Genomic DNA, 15220 nt, shown 5'->3' with positions numbered 1-15220 from the left:
AAAAATAGACATATTAGTTTTATTTATTTTAAGACTATTTAGCTGACGATGACAATTGTTTTTATGGTAAAAAGACAGAGAATATTTAGTTTTTAAAAAAATATTAAATTGTTACAATTTTAAATAAATAAGAGGCATATTCGTTTCAAGAACATTTAGCTGACAATGGAAATTATTTTCATGGAAGAAGAAAACGTGGCACTTCTGCATGTCAGTGACATGAGGCGAATGTATGTATTTTAGCTTCAAGAACCGCCAGCAGATGTCACTTGTCAGCCAAAGAACAGGGGTCGATAACTCTTCCTTTTCTAAAAGTGCATGCGAACTAAAATTATATTTTGTTACATTTGATACAATATTTCTGTACAAAAAAAAATTATTCTTAAATCTCTATAAATGTTTTTAAAATTAAATTTTGTTACATTTTCATACAACCTAACCGTAAAAAAAAAAAATTCTAAAAACAATCTATAAATGTTTTGTCTTTTTTTCATATTTATTATTTTATTTTCAATTATGAATCACTCATTCAAAAGAAATTATATTAATACATTAAAATTATATTTTGATACATTTTTTTATACAATAAATGTTTCGATTCTAATATTTTTGTGTTATTTATTTTGTTATTATATATTTCTGCGTTATCGTAAACACTTGTTTATATTTGAGGTTCACATAGTGGCCGTTAGACATCAGTTCTCTTTCGAAGAACAGGTGTCGATAACTTGTCTCTATTGCTAATATGTCACTGACATGCAGAAGTGCCGAAAACGTATTTTTTTCTTTCTGAATAATAGTATTGATTCTAACAGATATTTATTTCAAAACATTATTTTGATTATTATTATTTACTGCAAATCATACAGATTGATTAAAAAAGCTGATGATGATAACAACCATGTGGAAATTCCAGTACTTTTTTTTTAGCTACCATATATTTTGGTGTATAAGGCAACCGTCAGATAAGACAAGGTACAAAATTGAAGCAAATTTTAATAAATTTATCATATATCGGTTGTATAAGACGACTGCTAGATCACAAAACCATGTTTGTTTAATGTAGGCTAGAGATTGCAACACCTGGTATCTTATGAAATATTGGTTTTTAAAGATGATTTTTTAACTTTAAGGATCGTCTTATACGCTGAAATATACACTAATTGTTATCATCATCATCATTAGCAGCAGCAGCATTAGCTAAAGTACTTAGGGCTCATCTAATGCACATCAGCATGAAAAACAGACACTAAAGATGGTGGTGGTGGTGGTGGTGGTGGGGAGAGAGCTTCAATTCATATTCATTTTTATTAATGCATACAATTAATTTCACAAACCAATTTTTTTATTAATGCAATATACAAATTTTTCTTTTCTTTAATTCCTGCATATATTCTATGTGTATTTTGTATGTATTTTTTATGCATGCATATATTAGTGAAACTTGAATTTTTAAATATTTGAAGTTGTATGATAATTATACAATTTTTAACCAAGTTTCTTTGATGTTTAATGGCGCCCTTCTCTTGTTAGCTATTCTTTCTAGAGAGCTCCATATCTCATACTTAATTTCATTGATGCATTATATTCATGTAATATATTTCCACAGATGTAATAGGTGGAGTATTGGTCCTGTGTATGACCTTAAAAGACATTCATTAGTGAGGCCCCATTTGGGGGCTGTGGGGAATATGGAGTTGCCCCTTAGTTACTAGGTTCACTTTGGCTCAGTGGTAATACCTGTTAGTGCATCTGGTGCTACCAGATCAGGCTGTCTGAAGATATTGGCTCCCTGACCAAAAATGCACCAAATATTACAGGCGACTGGGGATTGTGAATTTAATATTCACTTGTCACTTTCTCCTTTGGTGGAAGTCGGTTCACCCGCTTATAATGAATGCTGTACTACAACTATTAATAGATGGAGTATATATATTTTCTTTTGTTTCTCCTTTTTTGTTTTTTGTCTTTTGAATTTGCTTTTGTTTGTTTTGTTTCTTTGTTTTAATTATATATTATACTAGCAGGGTGCCCGGCATTGCCCAGTTATAAAATATGCTTAAATATGGTATTTTAATTCATGCAGAGTTATTCGTATTTATTATTATTTAGCCAATTTTCTATTTATTATCATATTGTACCCCATATATAGTAGTGATCTCAAAAGAAAAAAATTGACTTGGGTGGCAGCAGCTATAATCGAAACCAAAACATCTTGTGCTCCAGCCTTAGTTTTTACTGTTTGAGCTATCGTCAAATGGATAAGAAATAGTTAAAAATGAACCGAATTTAATGTATAAACGCATAATTGCACATGCATACAAGAGCACTTTAAGTCGATTTACACCTACCAAGTTTCCATTTTTTTTCAATTTTGACCCTTAATAGTTAAAACCCATAAAACAATGGTTCACAAAAAAATGCAATCATTTAAACCACCTTGCACCGCTCTGTGACCTTGCATCTCGGAAGAGATGCGCTTTGAAAAAATGGAGGCAGACATACAGGCATAGTGAATTTTATAAATTAAATTGTATCATATTTTACTTTATTTTTATCTTTCATCCTTTTATTTTATTTTTATATTTTATTTTATTTTTATTTTTCCGTCATTAGAGAGACCATGTGACTTTTTCAAATTGTAATTTTTGTAAAATTCGTTTTTTCTCCATTTCATTGAGGACTTGTCTTTCTTAAAAGCAACATCGCCTGATGAAATCTTTATTTATTCATAAACATTATAAGAATTGCGTAGCAATATTAAAATGCTTTATTTAAATATAAATGAAAAATATATCTTGCTCTTTTTACTATTGAGCACTCTTATATAAATCTTGTTAAATTCATTGGTTTTTATCTTTGAATATTCTTAACCTTAAATTATATATATAATAATTATATATATAGTGCTGCCCACTCTTCTCTATGGATCGGAGACCTGGACCACATACAGGAGGCACGTAAAAACCCTGGAGACGTACCACCAAAGATGCCTCCGAAAAATCCTCAGAATTAGTTGGAAGGACCGACGCACCAACACCAGCATCCTGAGTGAGGCTGACATTCCCACTATCACCGCTACTGTTGTTCAACGCCAGCTCAGATGGACTGGTCATGTTGTCCGAATGCCGGATGTCCGCCTCTTTAAACAGATTTTCTACTCTCAGCTTGTTGAGGGAAAGCGTGCCCAGGGTGGCCAAAAGATGAGGTATAAGGACAGCATCAAAGCAAATCTAAAGCGGTTTCACATGGACCTTGAGACATGGGAGGACGTGGCTGGGAGCAGGTTGGCATGGAGGAGCGCTGTCCACAAAGGTGCTGCGCTTTATAATAGTGACCTAAATCAAGCTGCTGAGGATAAACGCAAGCACAGAAAGGACAGATTATTAACCAGACACACCCAACCCCACCCCACCACCACTACCTTTATCTGCCCAAATTGCACAAGACAAATTGGGTCTAGGATTGGACTCTATGCTCACCTGAGGACCCACAGAAGCCACAACGGAGGACAGTCTTACTCGGACACGAGTGACCGCCGATGATGATATATATATATATATATATATATATATATATATATATATACTGGCAGGAAGACCTGACATTGCTAAGGATTTAATGAGTAACACTATATCGTTTTCCACTATATCCATAACACTATTTTACATTAATTTTGACTGCTTTCTATTATGTGGATGAGAAAGTTCTTATGATTTTAAACTTTTAAATTCAGATGAACATATCTCAGCTCAAACAAAAATTTATTGATCAAAATAAGCACCATCAGATTCAACGCAAAACAAGTATATTTATGCCAGTAAGGTAAAAAATCTTGCGTTCTGGTGGCGATGAAGTCGCTGAAGGCGTTTTTAATATCGTTTAGGCTTTTGAAGCATTTTTCGTACAGAAAGTTGATTGTACTTCATAATATCATTTCTTTTCGATGTCATTCAATTTGTGAGGCACCCATTTATCAAGTTTTTTTTTTTTTCTTTCCAATCTCTGTCAAGAGGTTGAAAATCGTTGTATATGTTACGTCTAATTTAGAAGCAAGTTCTTGTGTGTGGATTGGCTTCGACTAAGGCTCTTTATTGATCGTTGTTAACATTTGATGACCGACCACTATGCTCATCATCTTCATGAAATTTTTTAAACCGCCATTATGCATTGCATTTAGTAGTGGTGCCTGGGCTAAATGCTTTGTTGATATCATGAGCTATTTCAGCAGGTTTTCGGCCTCGCTTGAATTGAAATAAGAAAATTGTGCAAATTTGCTTTTTTTCCATCTTCTATTCAATGTTCTGAAAAGAAGACATAATTATTTTAAAATTGAAACAATTAGATAAAACGAAAAACGCTCTTTAAAATGATATATAAAGTAAATGTATTATAACGAAAACTTATTTGAAATCAAAAATAAAAATCCCGTATGAACTTTCTTCTTGCCCCTTTAACATAGTCGTAAGAACTGAAATTTTGGAAAACTCTTTGAATTAATGTCTTTAAGCATGGGTATCCAAACTACGGCTCTAAGGCCAGATCTGGCCTGCCAAAGTCTTTAATCCGGCCTACAGAGTTATTATTGAAAGTGTAAAAATATTTAGGAAATATTTTTAAAATGGAAATGTATGAAAATAGTGTGGTGGTTTTTCTTTTTTGTTTTTTTTCAGGAAATGATTAAAAGAATGAGGTTTGGGAGAACCATTTTCACTAAAAAGCAAAGTTAATAATAAGCAAAACAGTAAAAAACATGTCCAAATCTTTTTTTTTTATTTTGACCAAGTCTTTTTTTTTTATTTTGACCAAGTCTTTTTTTTTTATTTTGACCAAGTCTTTTTTTTTTTTTTTGACCAAGTCTTTTTTTTTTTTTGTTGACCAAGTCTTTTTTTTATTTTGACCAAGTCTTTTTTTTTTATTATTTTGACCAAGTCTTTTTTTATTTTTTATTTTGACCAAGTCTTTTTTATTTTTTATTTTGACCTGCATAATCCTAAAAAAAAGTCAATGTATCCCGCCTCCCATTCAAAAACTTTAAAGACTCCTTTCTTAAAGTAGAAGACATGGTTTAAGTTTCATTAAAATTGGACATACATATTTAGGAGTTTTAAAGAGGTTCTACCCCCATGGGTCACTTAAAGCGGGAATGTACAGATTTGGCACATTAAGGGTCACATAGCAATTTGGGATTACTGTCATTGTTTTCCCTGGAGAAATTTTATACATATGATATACATTTCATCAAAAATAGGATATATTTGAAGTTTTAGTAGGTTTCTTTCTGTCTCTATAGCTCTCTTAGGGAAGGAGGGACACTAAGAAATTTGAGACCATTTTCGTTGTCATCCTCAGAATATTCTACACAAAAATATTAGTTTTTATGTAGCATCTCTAACCTTTTTTTCTATAGGAAACACACACAGACATTAACACACACACACACATATATATACTCCACTATGTTTATCTATTCCCTGCATATACCAAAATCATTACAATATATATATATATATATATATATATTCAAAAAACAGCCTATCCTGCCTTGACAAAGTACAAAATACTTCGTGGCTTGGTGGAGGATGCTCTCTTCTCTTCCCTGCAACCTCTCTCCCACAGAAGAGACGTTGCGAGTCTGTCTTTGTTTTATCGTTATTTCCATGGCAAGTGCTCGTCCGAGCTCCAATCTCTGGTCCCCCTCGCCAATCCTTCATGATAAACACCCATCTAGCTAAAACCACTGTCAGTAATTTCCCTCACTCTTTATCTGTACCTAAATCAAAATGTAGATTCCATGAACATAGCTTTTTTCTGAGAAGTGCATGCCTGTGGAATTCTCTTCCGTTTGCATGTTTCCCACCTGGCTACAACTTGGATGTCTTCAAGTCCAACATAAGCAAATTCCTGATTAATCGCCCCTTAAGTAAGACACTTTATCAAATCTCCAATACCAACTATTACTACGATATTATCCCATTGATTATTGTACACAAAATAACCCTTATCCCTGAGTGGCTTCCGGACCTTGATAAGTGGTGATCCCCATGTAAAAAAAAAAAAAAAAATATATATATATATATATATATATATATATATATATATACCATAAAGATAGCAAAACATGTGCCTACATATTATAGCTATTTATATATCTATAAAAGTGAAATTGTCTGTGTGTCTACATTTCCCTACCAAATTACTCTATAATTTTCAGTCTAGAGACTCGAGATTTGACATAAGGGGTATTGAGATTTGGGGAAATCTTTTTAATCACCTTTCAGCCAGAAATTTGGCTGTCAAGGGGTCAAAGTTCAATAATTTAATCTTTGAAAAGTTTACCAAACTCTTCTGCCAATTTTGGGTCTAAACACTTGAAATTTTAGATGTAGGTTCCTTGGATATGGATCAAATTTTTTAACTTGATTTGAGCCAAAACAATAAATGTTAAGGGGTCAAAATTGGGATCAAAGTTTAAAAAAATTTGACCTCTCAGCGAATTTTTAGTCTAAACATTTGAAATTTTACATAAAGTGTATTCAGACATAGGGCAAGCTTTTTAATCAGTTTTTGGCCGAAAATTTGATTATCAAAGGGTCAAAGTTCAAAAGATTTTACCTTCGCGGTCTCTAGTAAACTATTCAGCCAATTTTTGGTCTAAACATTTGAAATTTTATATCAAGGGTATTCAGACATGCAGCAAGCTTTTTAATTAGTTTTGGGGTGAAAATTTGGCTACCAAGAGGTCAAAGTTGAAAGAGTTGACCTTTGCAGACTCTACCAAACTCCTTGGCCAATTTTGTGTCTAAACACTTAAAATTTTAGATGTAGATTACCTGGACATAAGTCAAACTTTTTAATATATATATATATATGCACATAAAGTTATGAACAGTACATAGAGCCCGAGCAAAGCTGGGCTGAACTGCTTGTATATATATAAAAATGCAATTGTCTCTGTGTGTACATTTCCCTGCCAAACCATTCTGTCAATTTTTAGTCTACAGACTCGAGATTTGACATTAGGGGTATTGAGATTTGGGAAAATCTTTTTAATCGGTTTTTTGGCCAGAAATTTAGCTGTCAAGGAATCAAAGTTCATCGATTTGGTCTTTAAAAACTCTACCAAACTCCTCTACCAATTCTGAGTCTAAACATTTGAAATTTTAGATGTAGGTTACTGGGATATGGATCAAACTTTTTAATTTGATTTGAGCTCAAAACAATAAATGTTAAGGGGTCAAAATTGGGGTTAAAGTTTAAAAAAATTTGACCTCTGCAGTCTCTACCAAATTACTCAGCCAAGTTTTAGTCTAAACATTTAAAATTTTACATAAAGGGTATTCAGACATGCAGCAAGCTTTTTAATCAGTTTTGGGGTGAAAATTTGGCTGCCAAGATGGTCAAAGTTGAAAGAGTTGACCTTTGCAGACTCTACCAAACTCCTCAGCCAATTTTGTGTCTAAACACTTGAAATTTTAGATGTAGATTACCTGGACATGAGTCAAACTTTTTAATATATATATATATATATATATATACATATGTACATAAAGTTTTGAACAGTACATAGGACCGGGCTGAACTGCTAGTATATATATATATATATATATATATATATATATATATATATATATATATATATATATATATTCCATTATGGAATTATTATTGGGTAAGGAAGTGATGGTTTCCACTTAGTGTAAAAACAATACTTTTGTTTAAAAGAACCGAGTACTTTTGATTATCACTATTGCAAAACATGTAAATAAATGAATAATTTAATTTAAATTCAATATAATTTCTCCCACTATTTCCAGTAATAGATTTAATTTGCTCATTTGCTGGAGCACCGAACACCAACCATTGTGGTCCCAGTTTCAAATCTTGCTACATAGATACAACAATATATCTATTAAAATAAAATATGCATCAAGTGCACTTGTAACCAAGTCACAACGTAATATTAGGAAAATAAACAAATATTTTACTTGTTTTAAATTTGTCACAAATATATTTCAGAGATATACTCCATCTTCAGTGTGTTTTGTTTTTTTTTCCTCTTCTTCTTCCTTGCCATGTTGTAAATTTGGAGAAAGAAGTCTGTTTGTAAAGAGCCGCACGTTGTATCTAGCAGTTGTATTTTGAAATGTTTGAACTGTGCGTAGGCAACGCAAAAATAACGTCAAGGATGGGAGTTCCTATAGAAACGTCGTTTTAATTTGAATAAAATAAAATTCTCACGTTGCCTACGCACAGTTCAAACATTTAAAAATACAACCGCTAAATACAACGCACAGCTCTTTGCAAACAGACTTCTTTCTCCAACTTTACAACATGGAAAGGAAGAAGAAGAGGAAAAAAGAAACAAAACAACGCACTGAAGATGGAGTATACCTCTGAAATATATTTATGATAAATTTCAAATAAGTAAAATATTTGTTTATTTTCGTAATATTACGTTGTGATTTGGCTTTCAATCGCACTTGATATGTATTTTATTTTATTCAAATTAAAACAAAGTTTCTATATGAACTCTCATCCTTGACAATATATCTATTATTTCATTCAATTTAGATAAGCAAAATTACCATAAGTCACTACAATAAACTTACTATTTCGGTCTTAAAAGACATGATCAGGTGACAAGAAACCTCTGGTCTTACTCGAAGCCAGTCATTTAATGAAAATGAAACTAAAAAGCAAAAAAAAGTAGAAAAAATAGAAAAAAGAAAAGTATTGGAGACCTTATCTTAAAACTTTTTTCTTTTCATTCTTTCTCTTTCTATTTTTTTCTACTTTGTTTTCATTTTCATTAACTGACTGGCCTCGAGTAAAAGTAGAGGTTTATTGTCACCTGATGATGTCTTTTAAGACTGAAACAGTAAATTTATTACAGCGACTTATGGTAATTTTATTTTCCTAAATTGAATAAAATAATATCTTGCGCTTTTAATTGAACACTATCAACAACCTCATTGAAATTCAATGTTTTTTTTTATTGTGGATATTTTTAACCTGGAATCAATGTCTATATAATCCTCAAAACAGTTTTTCATAGTAAATAACTGATAATCCCTATAATACTATTAAAATTATTGTAAATTCTTGGGAGTGATTGCAAGAGATTAATTAACTTAAAAGCAAAGGAGCTTTCCAATAAAGGACTTGGGATTAAAAGTTTTGTTTTATTTTTTATTTTTAAATAATTAAAAACTTCAGAGAAACATATATGAGAGAGATAGATATTATTTCATGTACCTACATAAGATTATTTGTATCTATTTTCAATATTTACTTCAACAGTTCTCAATGTGTGAGTAGAGCTAGCCTTTAAGTTATGAAAATATTTATTTATAAATATGTAAATATTTATATATTTACGCAGAGTTTTCTGCGTTTTATCTTAATGAGAATTTGTCAGGCTGACTATATATAATCATTCACAGACAGGCTATTTTCCTATATATCACATGTTCTTTTCTCTTCCCTGCAACCTCTATCTCACAGAAGAGATGTTGCGAGTTTGTCTCTGATGTATCATTATTTTCATGGAAAGTGTTCGACTGAGTTTCAGTCTATGATCCCCTTCGCCAAGCTTTCACAAGAAACACTCGTTTAGCTGAAAACACTATCAATAATTCCCCCCACTCTTTAGCTGTGTCTAAATGTAGATTCCATGAACAAAGCTTCTTTCTTAGAATTGCACGCCTTTCCTGCTTTTCGGCTGACTACAATATGGTTGTGTTCAAGTCTAACATAAATAAGTTCTTGATGAGCCGTTCCATATAAGTTATCAAATTTACTGAATTTTCATTACTAATGATTACTATATTGTCCAATTTCTTCTGTACACCCTTTAACCCTTATCCGCGAGTGGTCTCTTGGCCTTGATAATGTGATGCCTGTGTAAAAAAAAAAAAAGAAAAAAAGCTCCTTATTGTGGCTAGATAGGTTCAAGTCACTATTGAACTTACCACTATCTAGTTAACAGTTGGCGATTCTAACCATTCTAGCTATTGTGACTAATCCTTAAATTGGATTATGTATTTAAATGGAAATTTAAATATTTAATTTTAGGCTGACAAGAAATGTATCATTTTTTTGTCATTTTAATATTTTATCACCGAGGCAAAATGAACATGATTTCCGAGAGAGTGAAAGAGACAGTAAAGAAGACAGAGGGAGAGGTGAGAAAGACATTTAGCACACAGGCTAGCAGGTTGGCAAATGACCCGGTCAACGAAACACACTTTATGACCCCTGCTAGTTGCTAAGCAACAAAGAAAGAAAAGAGAGGGATAAAAAATGTATAGAGAAGAGAGAGAGAGAGGAAAAGAGACTTTTTGGTACACAACAGATCCCGCCGAGGCGTCGCGTCAAGCGGAGGTGGAAAATTTTCCACTACTCCACCAAACGACAGAGAATGAAGCGATGTCGAGACCCCCCCACTCAACAACGAAAGAAAAGAGATAATGCTTGGGAGAACAAGCTGGCGTCATCGAAATACAGAATGCTAATTCCATGAACACAAGAGACATGATATTCCAAGAATAACCAAAACATTGGATGGATACTATATAAGAATATCGCATGTTACAAACTGTCGTCCGAAGCGAACAAAACGGTGGTTAAATTCCCCATAAAAGCAGAGGAGGAAATAAAAATAAAAACTGTAAGTGTATTTATAAACATCTCTCATGTATTAAGTAAATGGGTTCATTTTGCAATCATTTTGTTTGGACTGATATATTTTTTGTATTGATATGTTTCTCGTTGGCATTTTCAGATAGTAGATAAAGATACCCCTTCCCCATCTTTATAACTCTTTTTTTTTTTTTTTTATCTTATCCACTCCTCCCTATCACAGTTTATTGTTTTGTAATAAAATTTAACTTTGAAAGTTACCATTGTGTGTCGTGTCTTTGTTATTTTTATATGCTGTTCGTTCGTCTGTATATTTCCGGGTTTGAAAGAGTCTCACCATACTTTCTACTTCAGCAAGATGTACGGAATTCAGGGCATATGTGTTTTAATGTGCAGTTGTAACTCATAAATGTGTTGTTATTATTTCTGTTTGCATTCGTAATAAGAATTCGTAATACCATTCAGTCAGGCAGGCACCATTAACAAGTGAAATTTATAAACTTATATAAACATTGACAATTACCAGAGAATGTTCCATTTGTTTTTACAAAGAGCTTTATATTATCACTGCAATGCTTAACCCGACAGTCATTCACAGACAGTTTTGCTATATTACAGCTAGTTACTAGTGCAGATTTCGAACCGTACATATCTAAGCGTCCACTCAGTTTTACCCGGAATATGTTGTCAACCACAGGATTATGCCGAACATTGCCAATGATTAAATCTTAACAACAGTACGAAACAGTAAAATAAATGGAAATCATAGAAAGAAAAAAGAAAGAAAAAAACATCTACCGTAATTTCATTTAATAATGTTTTATGGCAAACATTTTTTTATGCAGGGTCAAAGAGGAATTTGCTATAACCATTTTTATTTTTGTATTTTTTGTTTTAACTCTTGATAGATAATAAAAGTTTTCTTTTTGTTTTTTCAAAACAACTTATGTATTTTTTTGTTTGTCTTTTAAAGGTTTTTAAAAGGTTTAAAGAAACAAAAAAAATTTTCACTTTCAATTTTGTTTGGTTTAAAATTGTGTTTTTTTTTGTGAAAGAAAATTGCAAAATAAGGTTTTAAAAAAGGCTCAATTATTACAATAATTTTTTTTCTTTTTTTTCAAAGAGAATTGTAAGAAAAGGTGTTTGCACCTCCAGCCACATGTGTCGCTTAAAGAGCGTCTCTTTGCAATGATGCATCTAACACCACTTGTAATGCAATTATTTTTGGGATCTGATTAATTTCTTATTTTGACAAAAAAAAAAAAAAAAAAAAACAACTACTTCTTTGAGTGTCTGCAGTTGTTTGTCTATCATTGATAAATTTATAGTGTTATTAATCTTCATACTTTTCATGTAGCATCTAGTTTCTTTTTATTTTTCTCTTCCAATATTTATCTAAAAGTCATCTGCTCATTGTCACACATTGTGATTGGCTGATTGGCATCTTGCGTCAGATTACAGGCAAACCCAAGCAGTTAACATCATGTTCCAGGCAAAGCCGAACAGATGCTTAAATATGTCCGGTTCAAAATCTGCACAAGTACCCAGAACTCTCCGGTATGGTTAGACAGATTAAACCTCCAACTATCTATTTGACAGCAACTCTAACCAATGTGTATATGTGTGTGCAATAATTTGTATGTATATGTGTGTGTGCAATAATTTGTATGTATATGTGTGTGTGTAATAATTTGTATGTATATGTGTGTGTGCAATAATTTGTATGTATATGTGTGTGTGCAATAATTTGTATGTATATGTGTGTGTGCAATAATTTGTATGTATATGTGTGTGTGCAATAATTTGTATGTATATGTGTGTGTGCAATAATTTGTATGTATATGTGTGTGTGCAATAATTTGTATGTATATGTGTGTGTGTAATAATTTGTATGTATATGTGTGTGTGCAATAATTTGTATGTATATGTGTGTGTGCAATAATTTGTATGTATATGTGTGTGTGCAATAATTTGTATGTATATGTGTGTGTGCAATAATTTGTATGTATATGTTTGTGTGCAATAATTTGTATGTTATATGTGTGTGTGCAATAATTTGTATGTATATGTGTGTGTGCAATAATTTGTATGTATATGTGTGTGTGCAATAATTTGTATGTATATGTTTGTGTGCAATAATTTGTATGTATATGTGTGTGTGTAATAATTTGTATGTATATGTGTGTGTGCAATAATTTGTATGTATATGTTTGTGTGTAATAATTTGTATGTATATGTGTGTGTGCAATAATTTGTATGTATATGTTTGTGTGCAATAATTTGTATGTATATGTGTGTGTGCAATAATTTGTATGTATATGTTTGTGTGCAATAATTTGTATGTATATGTGTGTGTGCAATAATTTGTATGTATATGTGTGTGTGCAATAATTTGTATGTATATGTGTGTGTGCAATAATTTTTATGTATATGTGTGTGTGCAATAATTTGTATGTATATGTGTGTGTGCAATAATTTGTATGTATATGTGTGTGTGCAATAATTTGTATGTATATGTGTGTGTGCAATAATTTGTATGTATATGTTTGTGTGCAATAATTTGTATGTTATATGTGTGTGTGCAATAATTTGTATGTATATGTGTGTGTGCAATAATTTGTATGTATATGTGTGTGTGCAATAATTTGTATGTATATGTGTGTGTGCAATAATTTGTATGTATATGTTTGTGTGCAATAATTTGTATGTATATGTGTGTGTGTAATAATTTGTATGTATATGTGTGTGTGCAATAATTTGTATGTATATGTTTGTGTGTAATAATTTGTATGTATATGTGTGTGTGCAATAATTTGTATGTATATGTTTGTGTGCAATAATTTGTATGTTATATGTGTGTGTGCAATAATTTGTATGTATATGTGTGTGTGCAATAATTTGTATGTATATGTTTGTGTGCAATAATTTGTATGTTATATGTGTGTGTGCAATAATTTGTATGTATATGTGTGTGTGTAATAATTTGTATGTATATGTGTGTGTGTAATAATTTGTATGTATATGTTTGTGTGTAATAATTTGTATGTATATGTGTGTGTGCAATAATTTGTATGTATATGTTTGTGTGCAATAATTTGTATGTTATATGTGTGTGTGCAATAATTTGTATGTATATGTGTGTGTGCAATAATTTGTATGTATATGTTTGTGTGCAATAATTTGTATGTTATATGTGTGTGTGCAATAATTTGTATGTATATGTGTGTGTGTAATAATTTGTATGTATATGTGTGTGTGTAATAATTTGTATGTATATGTGTGTGTGTAATAATTTGTATGTTATATGTGTGTGTGCAATAATTTGTATGTTATATGTGTGTGTGCAATAATTTGTATGTATATGTGTGTGTGCAATAATTTGTATGTATATGTGTGTGTGTAATAATTTGTATGTATATGTGTGTGTAATAATTTGTATGTATATGTGTGTGTGTAATAATTTGTATGTATATGTGTGTGTGCAATAATTTGTATGTTATATGTGTGTGTGCAATAATTTGTATGTATATGTGTGTGTGCAATAATTTGTATGTATATGTGTGTGTGTAATAATTTGTATGTATATGTGTGTGTGTAATAATTTGTATGTATATGTGTGTGTGTAATAATTTGTATGTTATATGTGTGTGTGCAATAATTTGTATGTTATATGTGTGTGTGTAATAATTTGTATGTATATGTGTGTGTGCAATAATTTGTATGTATATGTGTGTGTGTAATAATTTGTATGTATATGTGTGTGTGTAATAATTTGTATGTATATGTTTGTGTGCAATAAAATTATTTGTTTACTTTTATCATCTTTACTTTCAACAGGTCGAACTCATCAGCTCCGTGTTCATTGTGCTTCTATCGGACATTGTATTGTCGGAGATTACACATATAGCAATCGTCAAGACACAAAGCCGATACGGATGATGTTACACGCCCTTAGGCTGAAAGCTCCAACTGCCCTTGAGAATTTTGATGTTCAGTCCGATGATCCTTTTACATCAGAAAATTGTCGGCTTTGGAACCCTACCATTATCTTTAAAACATACGAAGATGCCGTCTATTCATGTTTAAATCCAGAATCCAAATGTAAAGAAAATATTGAAACTACAATGGCAGACGAGGAAACGATAGTTTGCCTGGAAGATGTCGAAATTAGTAAAAGTCAACCAAAAACTAAAAAAAATGAAACACTGAAGACAAACAGATAACAAATAATTTAATGTCAATAGAAATCATGCGATTATTTACTGATCGTTATTTATGACGCGTATAAAGTTGATAACTGTTTCTATATTTTTGTTGTTGTTTGTTTATGTCAATTTTAAAAAGGAAGAATCTATCTGGTGGGTGGGTTGAGGATATACGTTGCATGTGGATAAATGATATGATAATGGTATAATGAGGCTGAAGAGTTAGTAGTGGGTGGAGGAAGTTCAGATAACTTCCACTATTGCTAATCAATGGTGCATTATCGCTGTTGACCGCCGAAACAGTCTACCAGGTATGTATATACAGTGTGATGACATATGGAAGTGAAACCTGGCCAGTGAGCGTTGACGAC

The 15220-nt window shown here is 31.5% G+C and overlaps 1 protein-coding gene across 10 annotated transcripts in view; it reads left to right on the top strand.

The window, feature by feature from the left end:
* Positions 1–14950, top strand: part of LOC145285814 (RNA pseudouridylate synthase domain-containing protein 1-like) — a 79311-nt gene extending 64361 nt beyond the window's left edge. For all 10 annotated transcript variants that reach the window (XM_080134231.1, XM_080134226.1, XM_080134227.1 and 7 more), the window contains one exon: positions 14482–14950. In XM_080134231.1, coding sequence (XP_079990357.1) covers positions 14482–14867 — 386 coding nt within the window. In that variant the 3' untranslated portion in view covers positions 14868–14950. The remainder of the gene's footprint in view (positions 1–14481) is intronic.
* Positions 14951–15220: the final 270 nt, after the last annotated feature.

The sequence above is a fragment of the Euprymna scolopes genome, chromosome 10 (assembly GCF_053919585.1).
Source record: "Euprymna scolopes isolate OS-2025 chromosome 10, ASM5391958v1, whole genome shotgun sequence".
NCBI lineage: Eukaryota > Metazoa > Mollusca > Cephalopoda > Sepiida > Sepiolidae > Euprymna > Euprymna scolopes.
Note: the sequence above shows the minus strand (reverse complement) of the source record. Positions and strands in the feature narration are given on the sequence as shown.